At 37.6% G+C, this 21,628-nt stretch overlaps 3 protein-coding genes across 6 annotated transcripts; 1 reads left to right on the forward strand and 2 right to left on the reverse strand.

The window, feature by feature from the left end:
- Positions 1–5,615: 5,615 nt before the first annotated feature.
- On the forward strand, positions 5,616–7,526 carry LOC135630972 (secoisolariciresinol dehydrogenase-like). The gene is made up of 2 exons (XM_065138312.1): positions 5,616–5,766; positions 6,575–7,526. The coding sequence occupies exons 1-2, from the start codon at positions 5,726–5,728 to the stop codon at positions 7,332–7,334; spliced, it is 801 nt and encodes a 266-aa protein (XP_064994384.1). The 5' UTR covers positions 5,616–5,725; the 3' UTR covers positions 7,335–7,526.
- Positions 6,507–13,076, reverse strand: LOC104000238 (protein S40-7). 4 transcript variants are annotated; one of them, XM_018819283.2, is made up of 6 exons: positions 12,131–13,076; positions 11,581–11,672; positions 11,152–11,508; positions 10,074–10,142; positions 8,028–8,108; positions 6,507–7,295 (listed from the first exon to the last, which is right to left on the reverse strand). In XM_018819283.2, the coding sequence occupies exon 1, from the start codon at positions 12,855–12,857 to the stop codon at positions 12,135–12,137; it is 723 nt and encodes a 240-aa protein (XP_018674828.2). In that variant the 5' UTR covers positions 12,858–13,076; the 3' UTR covers positions 6,507–7,295; positions 8,028–8,108; positions 10,074–10,142; positions 11,152–11,508; positions 11,581–11,672; positions 12,131–12,134. The 4 variants fall into 4 exon arrangements, with proteins under 4 accessions (XP_018674828.2, XP_009420510.2, XP_064994385.1 ...); XM_065138313.1 differs by lacking the exons at positions 6,507–7,295; positions 8,028–8,108 and adding an exon at positions 8,881–9,302; XM_009422235.3 differs by lacking the exons at positions 11,152–11,508; positions 11,581–11,672 and having other exon boundaries at positions 12,131–13,075.
- A 390-nt stretch (positions 13,077–13,466) lies between these two features.
- Positions 13,467–20,617, reverse strand: LOC135631437 (kinesin-like protein KIN-5C). The gene is made up of 23 exons (XM_065139115.1): positions 20,472–20,617; positions 20,151–20,280; positions 19,294–19,452; positions 18,827–19,176; positions 18,604–18,742; positions 18,350–18,447; positions 18,094–18,250; positions 17,124–17,193; positions 16,969–17,045; positions 16,583–16,636; positions 16,401–16,481; positions 16,222–16,333; positions 16,061–16,147; positions 15,797–15,972; positions 15,535–15,696; positions 15,328–15,435; positions 15,066–15,224; positions 14,899–14,982; positions 14,617–14,822; positions 14,422–14,523; positions 14,243–14,352; positions 14,023–14,174; positions 13,467–13,949 (listed from the first exon to the last, which is right to left on the reverse strand). Exons 1-23 carry the CDS (start codon positions 20,528–20,530, stop codon positions 13,758–13,760), a joined length of 3,024 nt encoding a protein of 1,007 aa, XP_064995187.1. The 5' UTR covers positions 20,531–20,617; the 3' UTR covers positions 13,467–13,757.
- Between the last annotated feature and the right edge of the window lie 1,011 nt (positions 20,618–21,628).

The raw sequence follows: 21,628 nt of genomic DNA on the forward strand, positions 1-21,628 counted from the left end.
AACTTATTCATTGTACACTTTTAAAATTCTATTACAAAAGAGTTAGATGAACTCATATATATAATTATCAATAGAAAGATAAATCATTAGAATATTATATTCACCTTCTTCTTTAGATAAAGAGTAGATTCATTATTGTTCCTCTTAAATTTATTTTGATGAAAATAATAATCAATTTTACTATATCATGTGCTTAGAGATTTTTTAAGCCCATAAAAAACTTTTCTTAGTTTATACACATTTTCTTCATGCTCTTTAACAAAAAAACCTTCAGGTTGAGTAACAACAACCTCTTCGTATAAATCTATATTTAAAAACATATATTTCACATCAAATTGATAAACAAGCTAACTCAAGTAAGCAGCTAAAGCTAAGAAGGTTTTCATGATTTCGAATCTAACAACTAGAAAAAAGTTATCATCAAAATCAATAACTTATTATTATGAATATCATTTTGCTACAAGTATGCTTTTGGATACTTCCATCTGCATTAAATTTTGTTTTGAATATCCATTTTAATCCAATAGCTTTCTTGTCTTTCGATAGATCCATTAGCTCCTAAGTTTTATTCTTCTCAATTAATTTGATTTCTTCCTTCGTTGCTTTTCGTCATTCCTCTTTTTCAACTACTTCCTTAAAAGTTATAGGATATGAAATAGGAATAAGAATTTGAACTACTACTGGGTAAGGTTAATGATGAACTTGTTGGAGTAGGGTCTATCATTTGATTCTGTGGAGTGTCTAGTTCCGCTGGAATCTGAATTTATGTTCCACCTTTATTCGTCTCTCAATTCTAACTTACCCTTTCATCAAACATAACATTTATGTTAATAATAACTTTATCATTAATATGATTATATAATCGATATGCTTTGGATCGTAAGGAATAACTAATTAAGATATATTTTTCAGATTTTTCATCAAGCTTGTGATGATTTTATAAATTCACCAAAGCATAAGCAATATAACAAAAAAATTCTTAAATGACTTACACTTGGTTTCATACTATACGAAGCCTCGTAAGGAGTTTGATTCATAATAACTTTTGTTGGTAAAATATTTAACAAATAAACTGCTGTTGTAACTACTTTTGCCCAAAATTGATTTGAAAGGTGTTTTCCTTTAACCAAACTCCTTTAAGCAAACTCCTTTAAGCAAAATTGATTTCAATGATAGTTCGATTCTTATGCTCGGCTACACCATTTTGCTACAGTGTATATGGTTTTGTCACTTCTCTACGAATATTATTTTTTTATAAAAAAATTAAATTCATTAGATAAAAATTCACCACCTCTATCTGTCTGAAGTATCTTTATACATCTACCACTTTGTCTTTCTACAAGTGCCTTGAATTTTTAAAAATTATCAAATGTTTCATATTTCAGTTTCAGAAAATATACCTATATGGCTATAATCATTAGTAAACAATAGATAATAATGACTTCTACCAAATGATTTTATATTCATAGGTCCACATAAGTCAACATGAATTAATTTAAGACAATTCGATGTTCTCCATGTTTTTTCAAGTTTTTTTTACTTTGTTTGCCATAAATGCATCCTTCATATACATCAAGTGAATTAATTTTGGGCAATCCGAAAATTATTATTTTTATTTAACAACCTTAAACCCTTAATGCTAAGGTGTCCATATCTTAAAAGTCATAAATTATACTCATTCTTTTAAGTTATGACAAGAGCATGCTTTTCAATATTTGAAATATTAAGTGGAAACATCTTGTTTTATGTCATGCAAACATTTACCGTAATCAAACTAGATTTTTTATCTTTAATAGTGCATGAACCATCATTAAATATAACTGAATATCCATCATCTATCAATTGGCCAATACTCAACAAGTTATGTGATAAAATAGGAATAAATAAAATATTATCAAGGTATTTTACCTTCTTTTGATTTGTCTTTACCTCAATTATTTCTTTCCCTTCCACTAAGATTTGCTTGTTATCTCCAAGTCTAACTTTCAACTCATGAGTTTCATCAATATATTTAAACATTATTCTTATGCCTAATATATGATTAGAACATCTACTATTCAAAAACTAAGTATCATTTAAGATACTATTAACTTATGAATGAGTCATAAAGAACTTACTATTTTCTTCATTTTCCTCTACATAGCTTGCTTATTTTTCTTGGTATGACCAAACTTTTTACAATAGTGATATTGAATTTCACTCTTATAATTTTTTTTTCATAATTTGATTATTTTTGTTCGATCATGCCCATCAAAGTGACCTCTTCCTCTTCCTCTTCCATATTTTCTACCACGAAATCCTCCTTTGTCACATCCTCTTCTTATTAATTTATTATCTTCTTTTAAAGTAGAAGACTCTCCCTTAATTTGAAATATTTTTTCTTCACTTTTTTCAAGTGATTTATTCAAGCTTGCTTCAAATGCTTGCAAGAAACTCATTAGTTCATCAAATGAAAATATAGATAAATCTTTTGACTCTTCAATTACAGTAATAACATGATTACATTTCAGAGTTAGACTTCTCAAAACTTTTACAACAATTATGTGATAAAAAAGATGTTTATCATAAGATTTCATTTGACTAATAATTTCAATCACTCCAGAAAGAAAATCTTGCACCGATTCATTGTTTTTCATGAACAAAATTTTAAACTCACAATGAAGAGTTTGAAGTTTTACCATAATCACCCTTGATGAGCCTTGAATTTATTTTGAAGTATCAACTAAGCTTACTTTGAGATTGTCACTACTGTAATTCTTGAGAAGATTATCTCATGTACAACTTGATGAATGAAGAACAATGCCTTTGAATCATTTTTTCTATTCTCCCTTAGCCTGATTTCTTCATCTAGATGTGCATATCCATTCTCAATTAAGTTATAAAGATCTTGAGACTTAAAATAAAGTCTTTATCTTGATACCTCAAAATTCATAGTATTTGCCCAAGGAGATGAGATTAAGGGGTTACGACATGGAATTACCATTGAAAGTCATAATGCCCAGATTGAAACTTAGCTCTAATACCACAAATATTAAGGATGGAGGAGCAAGGAAATAATAAAAACATAATACTACGATGCAATTAAAAAGAATCATTTTGATCAAGAAAATCGATGCAGTATTTAAACAAGAGGATAGACATAGAACACTTACAAAATATTCCCAAGTGTATGCTCCTTACTTTGCTTCATGAACTATGGTCCTATTTATAGGACATATTGATAACTACCTCACTCTACCATATCACCCATAATTGAGTTAGGTGTAGAAACTACCCTATAACTTTTAAATCATGGGTCACTTCTTAGAACATGCCTATAACTATCTAGAATATGATAACTACCTAGATAACTACTATGAATCAATTCTCAACATAGGCAGGGATGGGTGGGTCGGTGAGGGGTGCGATGGCAAGGAATGAGTGGGTGGCCTCGGTGGCAAAGAGGTCGACCCCGAGGGAGTCGACGAAGAGGAGCTTATCTTGGAACAAGAAGGAGGGGGGATCGGGGGGCACAACGGGAAGAGGCGGGGTTAACCTAGTGGGCCTCTCGGGAAGGGGATGGTGGTGTTCAGGGAAAGGCAGACGGGTGTGTGGGCGAAGCGAGGGGCGTTTCGGGAGAGGATGGTGGAGATTTAAGGAATTTGGCGTGGGACATGGTGGGAGCAAAATAGGAACACTTCTTCCATTCTCCGCTTTCGCTTCCCACATGGCTCTATCATCAGAGCACGAAGGAGGAGGCCTATTTAGGGAACTAAATTTTGGTCTGTGAACGCTAACGTGAGAGGCAGATAGATGGAGAGAGCACCACGTCTGTGAATAGCAACGTTTGTGAATAGCAACGTGTGGTGAGCATCGCACTGCCTCATCGAGAACGATGATGTGGCAAAAAATAGCACCGACATGGTAGACACGTCGAGACTCCTTCAACTCGACCCAATCATGCAAAATTCGATCCCTTCGATTGGTAATAAAAAATAACAAAATTAATTAATATAAAATCTATCTTTATGTAATTATTTACTTAATTTTTATCTAAAATTATTCTTTTCTTGCTTTACTCGCACTTTAATTTATTTATTTTTTTGGTTGTAGGAATCCATCGACATAAAAGATTAATATTATTTATTATATCTCTATCAATTGCAATAATTTGAGATTTGTTTCTTTCTCTTTTCCGTAACTCTCACTTCACTTGAAACATTATAATACCATTCTCGATTGGTATACCATTTGAAATATTATTGTTATAAAATATTATACTATAATTTGAGTTTTATATCTTTTGTTATACATAATAGATGATAATGGGAGATAAAAGATGAGGTCGAATAAAAAAACATAAAGAATTTCACTCACACCAGTGCCTTTTGAGTTTCACCCCAAAACAAATAACTTCACGTAGAAAATTTTACTTTGTTAGATGACACCAATTATATTTCTCACGAACTTAGTTGATTTTATCTAAATCATATAGTATTCTTATGTATCAATCTAAAAAAGATTAACTTTTTCAAAACTTGTTATGATACCCTAAAGATCTTAGGAAAAAAATGGACGAACGAAAGAAAGCATTTAATTTAGAATATCATAAGTAGATATTACAATAATACTTTATTTATAATATAAATTATCAATATAAACTTCATAGGCTCTAAACGATTATAAGATAAAAGATATAAGATGATCTATCGTGATAAAAAATCTCACATAATATTATTATAGAACAATGTCACGAACCATCCTAAACAATACCTAAAAGGTCTATCCAACTATATGTCACTCGGATAGTTCTAGAGTATTGTACTGGTTGATCATAACAACATGTATGTACAGGACTAAAATTATTATAAAAATTAATCAAAATAGGATTATCAAACCTATTATAAATCCTCTATATATTATGTAAAGAATTAATAAAATAAAAAAAGAGACATATATAAACATTAAATATGCATAATTATTTGCCATAGTGTGCTCCAAATAAATTTAACTTTCCAACTGAGAGTTTTGACAAGATCTTTAATTTTATATTAGTTAAAAAATTATTAGAACACATGATAAGCCTATCGGAACCAATAATATATATATATATATATATATATATATATATATATATATATATATATATATATATATATCTTAATTTCTTAAAGTTCAATAATTATTTTCTGTAACACACTTTCAATAAATCAAGAGAAGAAAAGAGATGGTCAAGCATGCATCACCATGTTCACATTTTAAAAGTGATGGTCAACAACATAGCCAAACCTTATCATCAAATGCTTCAATACTTCTCGATTTCTCAAAGTTCAGTCATAACTATTTTCTAGAACACAACTTCAACCAATCAAGAGGAAAAAAAAATGTTGGTCAAACAAGAATAACCATCAGATCTGTCTGTCTTCTTGCTCATATTTTGAAAGGTCAAACGCTGTAGCGAGAAACTTCAACAATAAGATGAGGGCCATCCTCACCTTATCATCAAATACTTTAATATATTTTTAATCTCTTAAAGTTTAGTCATAGCTATTTTTTAAACATAATTTTCAATAAGTCAAGAGAAGAAAAATGATGGTTTCTAGCCATCATATTTGAATGTCTTCTTGTTTGTATTTTGCAATGTCAACGTCATAGCAAGACCTTTATATGTTGAGGCAGTAGGGAGACTAATACCATCGCCAGCCAAGGAAGGAAGGAAGGAAGGAGAAGATAGCCAGCCGCCATCATGACGACCGCTCCCGCCCAACTCCCCTCGGCAGAAAAAAGGTGAATTCTCTCTCTCTGTGACATATATTAATTACCATCATCATATCCATATGCTCTTGTAGTTAATCTCCTTCAATCCATTATTGCATGTATATTACCATCACCATATGCTCTCATAGCTTTATTAGATTAAAACCTCCTACAACATTAAATGTATTCTTATATTTATTTTTGGTTTTAAGTTAAATTTAGCCATTGAAAACCTAAGATGAGTAATGGATAAGGTCCTTTTGCCGATCAATATACTATTGCCATTCATTAAGTCTTTATAGCTGACTTAATATCTAATGATTCCTTGTTTGTCTACCTTAAATTGAGGATTCGAATCTTTAATCTAATAAATTTAATTTAGTTTGAGGTTTTCTAATCTTCTATAAATTTTAGACCGAATACTTCCGATCTTATAGTGATATATTTACCTTATATGATGGTTTAAAATATTATCTTACATATAGTCACATCTTATTATTCTTTCTTTCTTTCTTACATCTAAAAATATTAGTCTAAATAATGAGACATATAACTCACTTTATATATGTATAATATATTAGTCTCGTGGTGATATATCTAATTTATTTTCCTTAAATTAAGGGTTTAGAATCTCATCTTAATATTTTCTTTTACATCTAAAAATATTAAGCTAGTAATAATATATTTATCTCACTTCAAATTTTTATACTTAGCATATTAATCAGTCATTTACTTTAGATTTAGGATGAGTTCTGAAACCTTATTCTACATAATAAAACTGTAAAGATTTATAGATCGAGCGGAAAGTGACAAACCAGTGCTTCTGTTATGGGGTCAGACTTGAAGGGAAGGTTGCGGTGATCACCGGCGGGGCGAGCGGCATCGGAGAGTCCACCGCCAAACTGTTCGTCCGCTACGGCGCCCGAGTCGTCATCGCGGACATCCAAGACGACAAAGGCCGCGCCCTCTGCGACCTTCTCGGCACCGCTGATGCCTGCTACGTGCACTGCGACGTCACCGACGAGTCCGACATGAGGAACGCCGTCGACACCGCCGTCGCCCGTTACGGGAAGCTCGACATCATGTTCAGTAACGCAGGCACCTTGCGGGAGTTCGGGAAGGGCCTCGCCGACAGCGACAAGGCGGAGTTCGAGCGGGTGATGGCGGTCAACGTGGTGGGGGCGTTCCTGGCGACGAAGCACGCGGCGCGGGTGATGGCGCCGGCTCGCCGGGGGAGCATCGTGATCACGGGGAGCACAGCGTCGGTGCTGGGCGGGGTGGTGCCGCTCTCGTACGTCTGCTCGAAGCACGCGGTGGTGGGGCTGATGAAAAGCGCGGCGGCGGAGCTGGGGGGGCACGGGGTGCGGGTGAACTGCGTGTCACCGCACGGGGTGATGACTCCGCTGATGATGGGCGTGGTGGGGATGGATGAGGCGGCGACGGAGGCGTTTGTGGAGAGTTCGGCCAACCTCAAGGGAGTGAAGCCGACGGCGGAGGATGTGGCGCAGGCGGTGGCGTACTTGGGAGGCGACGAGTCGAGGTACGTGAGCGGCGCCAACCTGATGGTGGACGGAGGCTACAGTGTTACCAAGGGATGAGCTTACAGTAGCTACAAAACTATTCCAAAAAAATAATCACCACTAAAGAAAATAAAACATTTCGGAAATAAACATAAAATACAAGGCAAGAATGCATGAACTACTATTTATTTTTCATGTCAATTGATCGAGTGTGTAGTCCTTATTTCTCATGTCAATTGACTGGTCTTCAAGCTGCATGCTTACGATGAAGAGTATGAGCTCATACATATATGTTTAACTAAATTAAAAAATATTTATTTTTTAATATTTTTTTAATAAATAATTTTTATCCTAAACATATTTCATGCTATTTTAAAATAATTTTCTTTTATTTCATTCTTTATCGAAACAATACATAATTATTCACAAATAAAAATACTATTTCTTTTCCTATATTTATCAATAACTTTACGTATCCATTTTAACATACTATTCACCAACAATAATGGTCGGATTTTTTTCTTTTTTTACCGGTCTCTCCTAGTGCTCAATATAATTTACCTTAGGAAAAAATATATATATTATATGTAAGTGAAAAGGAAGGAAGAACAGGAAATATATTCTCAAATTTTCCCTTAGCAGAGGATTCATTTGAATTGACATCTAACAAGCAGAGAGGATTCATTCGAATTGAGCAAACCAAAACCAAAGATTCCAGTCCTAGTTCTACACAGCCACAGAGAACAGAAAGTGTGTTGCTAAAGAGCTTACCTATGGCTTGGAATATTTACAATAGCGTTGATAATAAGCATTCAGCATCTCTCCATACATCATGTCAATGAAATCAGTTATCTGTCAAAAACCAGATTACAAACATCATTCAGTAATGAAGAGGACTAAAATTTAGACATTAGACATTTTAAGTCAGCACCACCATATAACCAAGATGTTAGTTTGTGTTGTCGACACAAGCAGACCGTTCATCACGGATCAAGGTTTCTAAAATTGGTCCAACCAACATATACTGATTAGTATTTATCGGTTTGACCATCTACATGCGCATGGGAGTTAGAACTCTACCAAAGTGAACAATGACTGATGAAGAAAGATAGCATACTTTATACCTATCCATGAGTTTGGAAGAACTCTACCAAAACGAGCAATGACTGATGAAGGTTGCACACAAGATAAAGTCAGAGACCCCAATGGGTTGAATTGAACTTCAGGTTGCAAAACTAAGGATACTAGAGAGTCAGTGCAGTACAATATAGGAAGTTGTGACACATCTCACAGGGCAGGCTCTGCACGCTAGAGCAAGCAACACCTGAAGACCCACCACAAAACAGCTCAAAAACTTTATACATGACTTGGAAGAATACTTCGTAGCATCGAGACCCAACTCCAAATAGATAATGGGTTAGTCAAGACCATGTACCCAAATGATGACACCAAACTTTGGTGGAGGATTCTAATGGGACGAAGTCCAACAAGGTCAATACCACATCAACACCAACTGCAAACTCAATTCCCGTCGGAGACCAGTGAGTTCATCACAAGATGGAAGTTGAGGCAACTCAATATAATTCCAAGTGGTTCTCAACGCTGATGTTAGACATCCTATTCATGCTCAAAAAGGATAAACTCTTTTACTCTTTAGTGTCCTTGGTGGCTTAAAAGCCATCGGGCAACAAGAGTTTCACCGACAGAATATCCATGAATTGGCTGATACAATCGCAATGACAGAACAACTCAAATTTTTTTGTCTAAGGAAGCATGCTTTGGGGAGCTGACCACCAGACCTTCCAAAGGGAAGGACGTTGCTCGTGAACCGAAGCCAAAGAGCTCACAATTTCAAAAGCAAAGCCCCCACATCCAGCAGATGTTTTCTGTACGAAGGCCCGCACATGGAGAGGAAGTGCCCTCAAAGAAAGCTCTCAATTTCCTCTTGCCATCCTTCCAACCACCCAAGGTAACCAAAGAAAAGGCAGTCTCCCCAAGCTCCGATGACTTAGAATCAAGCAGCGATGGCGAGGCATCATAAGGAGCCTGCATTGGAGCCATGCATCTATTGAATGCATTTCAGCGTCAAGTGGAAGAGATATTTGAGAAAACAACTTAACAAGGGGTAGGACAGGACGATCAAAGGGATTTTACCAGGGGGAGTGGGAGGGCCAGAAAAAGAGAAAGGGCTGTAGGAAGAGAGGTAGTCAAAGAAAAGGGACAATCAGAGAAAAAGGGGTAACATGCAGAAGGAAAGTCTAAATCATTTTGAATATATTATTGAATCTGACGAGTTATATTTCTATCAATCAGTTCATACAGTCCTCCAAGAACCAGCCAAGTCAGTTGATCCATATTGAATGTGGTAAAGATGCAAAGTTGTTATATTAGTGCTTGAAGATCAGCGAAGTTAGCATTGACTGAAAGAAATGAGAGAAGTAATGGAGAGTCTCATCGGTGGCTTCCATGGTTATGGCAGCCACAAGCACAATGACAAGGGCACAAAAGCACTCGACATGAAATCCGTTCAGTTGGCTACAGATGATCAGATTGCTGCCAACTCATTATTGGTTATAATTTATTACCAGTTGAAAGAAATGAAATTGTATGGTATGAATCAGCTTGTTTCTAAGTTGTTAACCAGTCCAAAAATAGCCTTCGCTTATCAGCAGCAAATGGGTCAGAGAATGCATGACTAGTTGATTTCTATGTCGTGTTGTTGTTTGTTGGTTATGAGCTCAAGCTTCAAATGAACATGTCCAAGTAAATCAAAGAACAGAATTAAAACAAATATTGATTCAGGAGAATTGGGCTGACCTGAAAGTTGATAGCAAAATAGTTGCTGATTGCTCTCTACAAACTCGAGTCCGAACTCGTCCCATAAACCTGCCATATGGAACACTTGAAATGATCATTTGAATTTATAGACTGAAGCTTGAACTATAATCATTCAGAATAGGCCATTCAATCTGAAATGCCAAGTTAAAGCTATGCTACAATCATGAATCTGTCGACATGATACACTAATTATGAATTCATTCAGTATGAGACCTCTCCACTAGAAGCTAAACAAAACTATACAGAATAAAAAGAAAAAGAAAACTGAAGCGCCACTCAAACTAGATAGACATCATTTCAAACATATCTAATCTAATTGAATCCTGAATGCTCAACTATATCCAGAACCCATTTAAGGTCACATCAGTGGGACCATTTTAGATCCCTATCCAACCTAAACATTTAACCAGTCCAAGTAAACTGAACAACAATAACACATTTTTACATTCCAACAAGCTCAACTATATCTGGAACTAAAATCTGTCAAGAAACAACATTCAAGAATGTACAATGATCTGGGATGCCTTCCATAGACCTATAACAGATTCAACAAGAAAAAAAAACCTCCACAATCACATAGATTAGCTGAAAACTAATAAATAATTATATAACATGCATTCAATGGGAAACTAAGCATGTAAGTCCACAACCATTAATTAAAACAACCATTCAACTATAGATACAAGTTGAGAAAAATAAAAAGAAAAAAAAGTCCAACAAGTCCAGATCATATAACATGGTAAGGTATATGCTTTACACATTAGAAGTTCATGGTCCAACACATAAAAACCTACAAGTAGTACAACACTATGGTACTGCCCATACTGAGCGGTATACTGTGGAACGATGAACCTTGGTCTCATCATTAACTTCTCCTTGCATCTGGGGAGACCTAGGATGTAGAAGATCATAACATGAGTGATTCAGCAGATTTGGATTCCAATATATCCACTCATGTGGTACTTCATCATACGATTTATATAAGATCCATCCGACAAAAAGATAGAGCAACATAATATGAAGAGTTGTCTCATATGTTGGCAGACAAGATTCTTACCGGTATTAATATGATGGCAGTGTTCTCTGCACTGTTTGCATTAGTGTCACTTCTTTCCAACTTCATCAAGACACTCAAGAGTGTAGGTGCCAGCTTGACCCCAGATCAATTTTTGCCCAGTCTTCTCATAACCTTTGGTACCACTTCTAAAGCATAAGAATTTTGGGATGGTGAAATATAGGTCCATCAATTCCTCCCATCATACCCTGCACATACTACTAATAAATGCACATGCACAAGTACATGGCAGTCACTATGTGAGGTATTTCTTCTCAGCATTTGCCACCCATCCTTTCTGAATCCAATTGCTTCTACCTTGAAATCTCCAATTCTGAGAACTGTATACTATTCAATGCCCTACAAAACAAAAATGTATTCATGTTGACATACTGCTCACTGATCAACTAAAAATAACATGAAATATCTTACTCTGCTTTTGGTTTCGATGTGGTTGGTAGCGTATAATGGCAAATTTCCCCACCATCTCCTAGCTACTTCACATCAATCTTAACCTGGAATCCCTGACATTGATTTCCACAATTTGAATGGATTATAATCTTTGGCTCCATCCAAATGTGGAAACTGATACTGATAGAAATTACCTAAACCACTTTCACCCCCAGCTACAAGTATCTCAAACACTCAATGACATCTAAGTCATCTACAACACAAGATTTTGATAAATGGTTTCAGATAACAGTCATGTTACAGTTCCACAACAAGGATGGAATAAAAATGAATATGGCCTTGCAAATCTTTGCTGCCCTTTGTATACAAACTGCCAATTTTTCCTTACAAGGAGAAGAAGTAGGCAAATTGCAAACTGGTAATGAAGCTAAAACAAGATGAAAGAATGAGACTGAAATGCAAGATGAAGCAAAGGTCTTTTTACCCAGTCATTCCCATCAAACTAAGCAAAGCATTGTCCAGATATATGTGATAGAAATGTTCTGATTCCCGTAGGAAAAGAAATCCTTACTGCATCAATCAAGAAACCCTGTCTGCCTAAAGACAGCATCACGTACGCGCCGCAGATCCCTTCCTTTGAGCGTCCTACCGGCCCCTTCGAGCACAGAGAAGGTCGTCATAGGCGACTCCCTGCCAAAAGTCCGCGCCACGATCTCGTGAGGCGGCATGATCTCGTGCCCATCCCCATCGTCGGCACCATCCGTGGCCTCCATCTCGAACCTCCTTGCCCTTCGTGGGACCACCGGGACGTTGACCGGAAGCGACTGCGCCAGGTGGTGCGTCCTCCCGGCCGGCACAGAGAGCGAGCACTCCGGCTTCGGCTTCGGGATCGCCGAAATCATCCGCGCAGCGGTGGTGGAGGAGGAGGAAGAGGACGGGGTGCTGGAAGCGGAGGAGGACGCGGAGGAGATCGAGGGCTTCCGCTGGAGGAGAGGGGCGGGGGAGGCAACGGCGGGGGCAGGGGAGCCGTCCTCCGGCAGGGCCGCAAGGATCCCGAAGCTCCGGTCGAGAGGGCGGCGGAGAGCGGCGCGGTCGGAGGGCGGGAGGAAATGGGTGCGGCTAGGGTTCGCAGTCGCGGCGGGCCGGGGGGCCGCGTCGTCGGGGGCGAAGGTCCAGAGGACTTCGGCCTCGTGGAGCTCGAAGCCAGTGGTGGGATTGGAGTCGTCGGGAGGCGGCGGGGAGAAGAGGGCGAGGAATCGTTCGGAGCTGGGAGATCGGTGGTGCCGGAAACTCTCCATGGAAGAAAGGGTTTGGGAGCGAGGGAAGGCGGCGGAATACGGCGAGATAGGCGAACGAATTGGCGTCGTCCTTCAGGGCCTTGTTAGGCACCGATTGAATTACGCCGCCAACACAGCAGCTTGGAGAGCGATCGCAGCCGTGGAAACGTGACCCAATGGGTGCGGTTTCATACTCTTTAATTAATTTGTGAAGGACGAAACCTAATACGTATCCAAATTCATACAGGATTCTTTTTTCTGCGCCTGCACCGCACAACCTCAACAGCAAACGATACTGCCAGATTTGGTGACAACTAGCTGAAACCACGTGGCATGAGCATTTATATCTATTTTAGGGGAAAGAATGCAGCTTATATCAATAAATAAACATATACATATGCATTTCTCTATATTAATGTTTTTATTATTAATTTATCTCAAGGCAATAGCATGGTGAGAATTTTTTATAAGGCATGGTTAAAAATAATGATATTTAAACCACCATGAGAGACGAGAGGCATCATACTCACAAGTTGCATATATTAATTACATTACCAATCTCTCTCCCAACAGAGATGTGAAGCCACCTGAGACGAGAAATCAGAGTCCAAACTATTTCCGACGACTTCGTAAAGCAACTAAAAAGGGAGGTTGATTTCCTAGTTTTATAGAACACCAAATCGTTTATGGTGTAAAGCATACATCGTCACCAAAGACCTTAACTATTCTTTCACATCAATGTCAATACCAATGTTACAAGTGCAAAAGCGTGGGGTCCAAGACAAACCCCCCTCCAGCTCTGAAGTTTCATCTTTAGCCAAATAAGATTACTGCACATAGAATGAGTAAAGATGGAGAGACGTGCAGACGGGCCTGTCTGCTTCACGTTTCTCCACTCTGTGAGAGTGGACCACTATAGTGTCAATTCCGCTGGGCAAGCGGGGAGCGTGGTATGAGAGATGGTTTGGACTCCTTCGATGACTCATAAGGATGGTTTTCTCGGAAGTCCTCGAGTAGAGTTTCCATTGGCATGGCTCGAAGACATTCAATCATCCCCTTGCTTGGTACATCCGGTTCAGATCTTACAGGAGTTTCCCCGGTAGGCTCATAATCCTGCAATGCCAAGCGATGGTGAAACTCATGTTCTTCCTGTAACTTTGATTGATAGAAAAAGATGGGAACTAACCGTGAACTTGTGTTGGAAGGTGTTCTCGGCCTGCTTGTTGATTTCGGCAGCCTGGACTGCGTGCTCTTCCTGCAGTTCTCGAATGGCCATTGCATGGGTTTCCACTGCCACCGTCACTTCTTGTGCACACTTCCGGTCGTGCTCCATTGCACCTGATCCAGGTCGATTTTAGGCGATCCAGCAGTAAACAGATGATTGCAAGAGGAAGCAGGAACAGTACCTTCACAGTACTGAATGATGTCTGCGCTGCTCTTTGCAGCAGCATCAGCCGCTGCATCTCGTGCTGAAGCCACATCAACATCGTGTTGTTCATTAACGTCAATGGCAGTCCTGCCATCAATTCCTCGTTTGTGAGACAACGATATATACAAACTTATCAAGTAAAAATGAAAAGTTTACCTTATGTGGACATCCATTTCAGCAGCATGTTTGCTGCTTAGTTCGTTGACAGATGCATGTGTCTTCTTCCACTGCTGTGAAGCTACATCTACGATGCTTACGCTGAAAAGTTGTGTAAAAATGGTGAGTATTAGAAATGAAAAATCTATGCCAGATTTAGTGGTTCACAATAAAGTGCAGGCGCTTGGAGCCAACCATTGCTGTAGCTCAAGCTCCATACGACAATGTTTTGCTGCAGAAAAGTTGGATCCATCCGTAAAATCATGTTCTGCTTGTTTGTAGAACTCTTCCCACTTCCTCTTGGCATCACTGTTGACGACATCCAACATTGATGTAAGCTTTTCTGCGGTTTCCTTGTTCTCTAAAGCAGCTTCTTCCAAAGTGGCAAGTCTCACATCCACCTGAACCATAAATCATTTGCAGGTTATGCTTGAAAGAAAACATCAGAATGTATATCAGTGTGACAATAGGACAAACCAACTCTTTTTGGCGACGCATATGACTAGACACTAAATTAGTTATCTCTGATAAAAGCTTGTCCTGTTCAACCTTGGATTGCTCCTGTTTGTAACAATTTCAATTAGACCATTGAAAAATGTTTTAAATCTACATAACTATATTTGATCGTTCCAAAAAAATTAGACCTCATAAGCCTTTTGAAATTCACCAATGCACTTTGCATGAGCTTCATGAACATGACTTGAGTGGGCGTGAAGCTTTTTTTTCTCTTCTCCAAACTTCTCAAGTAGCTCATGAATGAATTGAGAGAATTCTTTCACACGGATTAAACTAGTATTGAATCTCTGCAATAAATGAGAATCAGCTTAACTACACATTCAATTAGATGAGTAAACATACACTTTGACAGTATGATTGAAAGTTTTGTAGGACAAGTAACCAACAGACCTCACGAAGTTCATGAGTAAAATGTGCAATCTCTCCACGATGTTCTGACAATTTTTTTTCCAAGTCACAAAAAATTTGATCTGCTTCACCCTCACCAAGAGCTAGCAACTGATCTCACAAGTAAACAACCCATGTGGATGGTAAACTAAGTGAAGCATAAAAGAAGCTGAAGATGTGATATAAAACTAATGCGATCTATCTACTCACATGATCAAAAGAGCAGCAGTTGGCAGAAATCATAGATGACATCTCTTCTAGGCCAGCAGTGCTACCAGCTTTATGCAGACGCACAACATTCTGCACAGCTTCTATATGCGATAAAAACAATGATTTTGAAGCAAGTACTTTCTTCCTCAGTTCTAGTGCTGCCTAAATCATGAACATTCAATTAGAGCATAATTTGATAAAAATCCATATTAACTAACGAGTCAAAAACCATGTGATTAAACATGCCTCCCAAGATAGCTACCTTATCATGAAAATCAAGGCAAGATTGACATAGCTTCTCAACAGTCTGAAGATACTCATTTTGTTGTTTTGTGGATAAAGTAATGGTATTGCAAAGTACTCCAATTTTTCCTGCCAGCTCAACTTGAAAATTGTTCACAACAGACCTATTGGTAGCATTCAGTTTGTCTTCTCTAGCTGCAATAATATATTTCAGCAGAAAAAATACTGTCATATAGCAACCTTACCACCACAGATCAAAAACAACAAATATCATTAAACTTACCTATTTTAGAATACAGTGAGGCATTATCCTGAACAGATTTTTCCAAATCAGATCTAAGGACAGAAGCTTGATGTGCCAGTGCATTTTCTGTTTTAGATGTGTTGGATATTAGCATATTGTGATAATTTTCACAGAAAAGGAGATTCAAAGTCATTAAGGACCTGCTTTCCTCTGCTGTAATATAATATAATCTTTCTCCGTAAGAGCATATTTTGTTTGCTTGAGTTCTTCAGTTGCACTAGCTAGTAATTTGCTTGTGTGCTCCAATTGTTTCTGCATATAGTAACAGTGAATGGATAAAGGCAATTCAATGAAAAGCACAAAAAGATTTGTTGTGCACCTCTGTGGCAAGGAGCTTCTGATTCGACTCAACAGAGTGCTCAAGCTCAGCATCATACTTTCCTTGCAGATCATCAAGTCGCTGCCAATAAGAATGGCATGTTATGAAGTAGATACTAAATCAGAAAGTATGCAAGCCTTATGTAAATTACTAAGTTCAGTAGAACCATCAATCTTCCTCACCTTTTGACCAGTTTCTATCACAACACTCATCTGTTCGATTTGTTCTGCCATTGCCTTCATGAAACAAAAGGAATAGGAACCCAGTAAATATTTGTTGCATAATACCAACAGAAATTTTGAACAGTATGAAAGTGTCGGCCTCACAAACTATGGATAAATTGAGAGTACAATCATAAACATAGTGAATTCCAAAATTTCAAATTGTAGCCTACCCATGCCCAAATATGTTGTCTAAATGGAACTGCAAAATGCAAAATATTGATTATAGTTCTTTCACTTAAAGAGGTATATTATCAAAAATGAACAAAGGTATAAAAGAGACAAGATGCTATATAAATACAAGTCAAAATTTGCATACATCACAGAAAATGTAACAAAACTTGTACCTTTCTTTCACTCTCCTCCTGGTAGTATCTTTCTTTTGGTATATAAACTCCAACTTTTTCACGAGCAGCATATACCTCTAAAACAAGAACTTCATTAGTTTAGCTATCCGAAAAATAAGACATTGAGTTGTTCAGATATTTATGGGTATTTTTACCAGCTTTAAGTCGATCAATTTCCCCATAGAGGTCTTTTATCAGAGTTGATTTCATCAATTTTTGGTTTACCTGCAATTAATTAAAACAAACTCAGCTTCATAAGAATCTGAGTAGGTTTAAGACATACTCTAATGCCTCATCAATAATCTCAACAATAAAAAAAAATTCACAAACCATATCAGAATTTATATACTGTCAAAGTATACATATTTGACATAGTCTTTATGCTTTTAAATTGATTTAGGTGTTACGAATTAGGTACTAGCTAGAATATTTTCATATAAAAGCTTATTATGATCAAGCCCAACATAAAACGTTGTCTAAAATTAAATTTGAAATTAAATTTTAAAGAAGGAAAAAAGGAACAATTATTTGCATGAGCTATTCAATTGTATTGTGCTTAATATCATTTACATTTGCTGTTCTGAAACAATCAGTCTTTTGACAAGTACAATCAACAAAACCTCACTAAATAACACAAGAAAGTAACAAACAGATAGCTAGAAGTAACTTTTTGCTGAAGTAGCAAAAAAAAGGTAACACTACCAGAACAGACAAATAACTGTCACAAATTTCTTCCAAATGAATATAGTTTTCCATAAACAAGACAAAACATTTCCGAGCTAAAAGATATTCAACAACTTAAGATTAGTACTGTAAACATCTAGAAGATAGATAGCTATAGAAATGATTTTTAGTTTAGTATCAGGCATACAGCAAATCAAGTGTAAATCAAAGTTTGTGGCTTTTGTCCAGTACATGTGGTTTCAAAAGTTCGCGTAATGAAAGTGATGTAAGTCATATATGTCTATACAAATAATCTATGGCTCAAATATCAATGAGTGAAACAGGAAAAGACGGAGGAATGAACCTTAGATTTGCAAGATAACTAATTCTGAATAAAAAGACAGAAAGATGATAATACTGCAAATATCACCAGGATGTAGGAAAATATGAATAGTACATCACCTCAGGCCTATTCTTTATGTTCTTTGCCCTGTGAGCATAATCCAAGGTACTGAGTGTTTCCTCAAGGCAGTGTACAGATGGTGAAACTGTCGCTATTATGCATGTCTTAGTCCTCCCACCCAATGAGTCACGAAGCAACCTTGTAAGTTTGCTGTCCCTGAACATCCAAAATGCAACTTAGTCAAACAAGCAAAACAAATAAAAGGAAAAGAATCCAAAGATTCAAAGATGTATAGGACTGGTTCCAAGTGCAAACCTGTAGGGAATATGTCCAAGATGTTCAACTAGTGCAGTAATAACACGGCCTAGAGTAAGTAAGCTTTTGTTAATCTCACCAGCTTCTCTTGCACGACCCTTTTCTCAAGGAAAGAAAAATAGTAAGAACAGTATAAGGAAAAGCTTACGATTGAATAATTCAATGGAAAAGAACACAAACAAATATAAGAAACTGCCAACTGATCGTTACACATCACATCATTCTTCCATAAGAAACAAAGAAGAAAACTATACATCTCTAGCTCCCGAACGAGAAATGTTCTCAGATCCAGCTAGGTCCACTAGATTCAGTTTGCCGCATTTGATTAGCTCTTCACCTTCTGGAGTGGCCTCTTTGATGTGAATGGTAATAGAAAATAGAGAATGTGACCGACTGAATATGAAAAATACAATGAAAAGTAAGAAGAGGGGAGAAAACCAAAACAGACAACGTTTTATAGAAAAAGAGAAACATCACCTAGATTGTTTATTTAGTAAGGTCTCTGCAGTGCGCCGTTTAGCAGAACCTCTTTCTAGGAGAGAGAAGATCTCATCTGCACTTGTTACTATTTCTTCCTCTAAACCCCTTACAAGCACACCACCTTTGCCATCTTCCATCAGAGGTAATGGCTTTTTCTGCTTATCCTCCAAAGTAATTTTCGATAGCTCTTCAGGAGCAAGCAAATCAGTGATTTCCTCATTATACAATTCCAAAAAAGTAACCTTCACACTGTACTCTGCATTTTGGCTCTCTAATGTATCAAATATTTGTTTGACAGCTCTAGGAATGACACCTGCATCCGCAGGTAACTGACCTTTTGGTCCACTCTGAAAGTATGAAACTCAGCAGTTTATCAAAGTAGAAATCTAAAAATGTTACAAGTTCCACAAATTTGGCTTCAAAAAGAAGATTTGATATCCTTTACAATTGAAGATGAAACTTACTTTAGCCTTTCTACATTCACCTTCCATAGTATATGTTTTCCCAGTGCCTGTTTGGCCATAGGCAAATATAGTGCAATTAAATCCCTCTAAGACCTCATTCACGATTGGAACTACAGCTTGGTCATACAGATCCCTTTGCTTTGCTGAGGGACCAAACACCTGAGAGAAAAAAATGGCCTATTCAAAACAAGACATGAGGTAGTTGAAGAGTAACAAGCATCATAAAGCTACGAAGTACAACGTACAAATTAAGGCGAGCATTTTCAAACTAACCATGAATTGCTTAAAATTACCTAAAATTTCATTTTTATCACTCAGCAATCCATTTGTTTTAGGCCAAAGAACACATAAGGGCATCCAACTATCAAATGAAGGAAAACATCTACATTTTTGAATTTTTAAAATAATTTACCACCTCCAACTAAAAATTGAAAGCCTTCAGCCGCCAGAATCACTTGAAAAGCAATGGATGACCAATGTATGATGATTAACCTTGAAACAGAAAACAACTGATGGCCATAATTACCTGAGAATCAATTCGTATGTGTAGTTAATGGGGCCAGTGAGCAAATGTTTGTCTTACAAGATGAACTTATGTCTATTGCTGATGCTAGGATGACTCCAACTGAGGGATCATTTTAGACACCCAATTTGTGCACCTTTGTTGTACATAACCAAAATAAGATGCAATGTTCAACTTATTTGAACGATGTCAAATATTATGACAAGAAATGACAAAAAATCTTAAAGAAAATATGAACAAACGGGAAGATCAACCAAGATTACTTGTGTCACTTCAGAAGTTGAAAGGTCCTCGGATATCAGATGAAAATTTGGAACCACAGACTAAATCGCACCTTATCAAATGTGAAAACGCGATCGAACTGCTTCCCCGCTATGGTCTGCGTGACGGAGACCTCCCTCTGATAGTCGTTGCAGGTCACAACCTGCGGCGCGTTGTTCCGCAGCTCGTCCTCGTTGAACGGCCTGCAGGCAGATCAGCACGACAAAAAGAACGAAAACCGCTCAACAACCAACGAAAGAACCCTAAAACCACCCACAAGTGAAATCACTCAAGCCATGCCGCCGATGCAGGCCCACATTGGTCACAGAAGCGTAAACCCTAACCCACATTTAGCAGATCGGAGGGCAAAAAAGGGGGTGTGTCGCTGCCGTACCTGCAGCGGAGGAGGACCTGAACGTTGACGGCCTTCTCTTTGTCATGGCGAGATCCCATCTCTGGAAGACTACCGAGAGGGAGATCGAAGCGTCGTTAATGGCGACGCGAGATGGGGGAAAGGATGTGAGGGAGACGCTCGCTCGCTCGCTCTCTTTATCGGGGATTAGTATAAGATGGCTTTTGTTGATTTGGTTTGGGGGAAGGGCGGGATTCAAAATGGCGTTCAAAATTTCATCACACTCGATGGAACTACGAGAAGCATCAGCCGTAGGATCCAGCGATGGAGACAGATCTAATGGCCGAGATCGTGAGAGGAGCGCCCCAGTTTGGTCCGTGCGGTTCGAGCTTAACCCTATCGCGCCTCGGCTTCGTGCGGTTTACGAGCTTGGGCAACTCTGGTTCCGTCTTGTTAATCATGACCGTCGGATTATACATGGACGGTGAACACAACTAGCGAATCCGCTCTCGACCCGGATCCGCTAGAACTCGATCCGAACCGATAAGATTTTTTTTTCCATTTTTCGTCATAAAATATTATTATTAGTTGGAGTAGGGACGACATGCGATTGAGTTTTTGTTCGAGGGGCTCACACATTCATCGAATCATTTTGGATATTCAAGCATACCTCACACACTTAAATTAGATTAATTATTTTTGTTAATAATACATATGAGACAACTGTAGAAAGGAATTAGATACTTAAACGGAATATGTAATGAGTATAAATATTCGAGAAATTTATTTGATTTACATATGGGAACAGTGCATGTGGTCACACCTAATTTAAATTTTAACTTTTATTAAATGATAATTAAATTTGAAATATGGATTACTAATATGGTATTATTTTCGATCATTTGAGAATCGACATCGACTATCTAAGATGACAAAGCTTTTGTTGGGCACCCAACACCAACAAATATTTCGTCATTAAATCGGTGCTCATAAGAATGAGACTATATAAAGGAGCATTCTCACTTACGTCAGGGAATGAACAAAAAAAAAGGAAAGCAAAGAAAGGTCATAAGCTTTAGACACCAAAGAGCATGTACAGACTCCACTATCAGAGGGGTTTTTGTCAGATGAATCACCGATGTAATCTTTTGGAAGAAACAAGCCCCTTAAATTGAAGGATGAAAATGAAAATGGGATAC

Source organism: Musa acuminata, chromosome BXJ3-2 (assembly GCF_036884655.1).
Source record: "Musa acuminata AAA Group cultivar baxijiao chromosome BXJ3-2, Cavendish_Baxijiao_AAA, whole genome shotgun sequence".
NCBI classification, from domain to species: domain Eukaryota; kingdom Viridiplantae; phylum Streptophyta; class Magnoliopsida; order Zingiberales; family Musaceae; genus Musa; species Musa acuminata.

Excerpts from the sequence above, each read along its gene's own strand:
- LOC135631437 (XM_065139115.1), bottom strand. The coding sequence starts at position 20,530 with ATGGGATCTCGCCATGACAAAGAGAAGGCCGTCAACGTTCAGGTCCTC. Across the intron at positions 16,334-16,400 it reads AGAAGCTCCTTGCCACAGAG|AAACAATTGGAGCACACAAG; the intron begins GTGCACAACAAA and ends TACTATATGCAG. Across the intron at positions 15,973-16,060 it reads CTCACTGTATTCTAAAATAG|CTAGAGAAGACAAACTGAAT; the intron begins GTAAGTTTAATG and ends ATATTATTGCAG.
- LOC104000238 (XM_018819283.2), bottom strand. The coding sequence starts at position 12,857 with ATGGAGAGTTTCCGGCACCACCGATCTCCCAGCTCCGAACGATTCCTC.
- LOC135630972 (XM_065138312.1), top strand. The coding sequence starts at position 5,726 with ATGACGACCGCTCCCGCCCAACTCCCCTCGGCAGAAAAAAG. Across the intron at positions 5,767-6,574 it reads CTCCCCTCGGCAGAAAAAAG|ACTTGAAGGGAAGGTTGCGG; the intron begins GTGAATTCTCTC and ends TTATGGGGTCAG.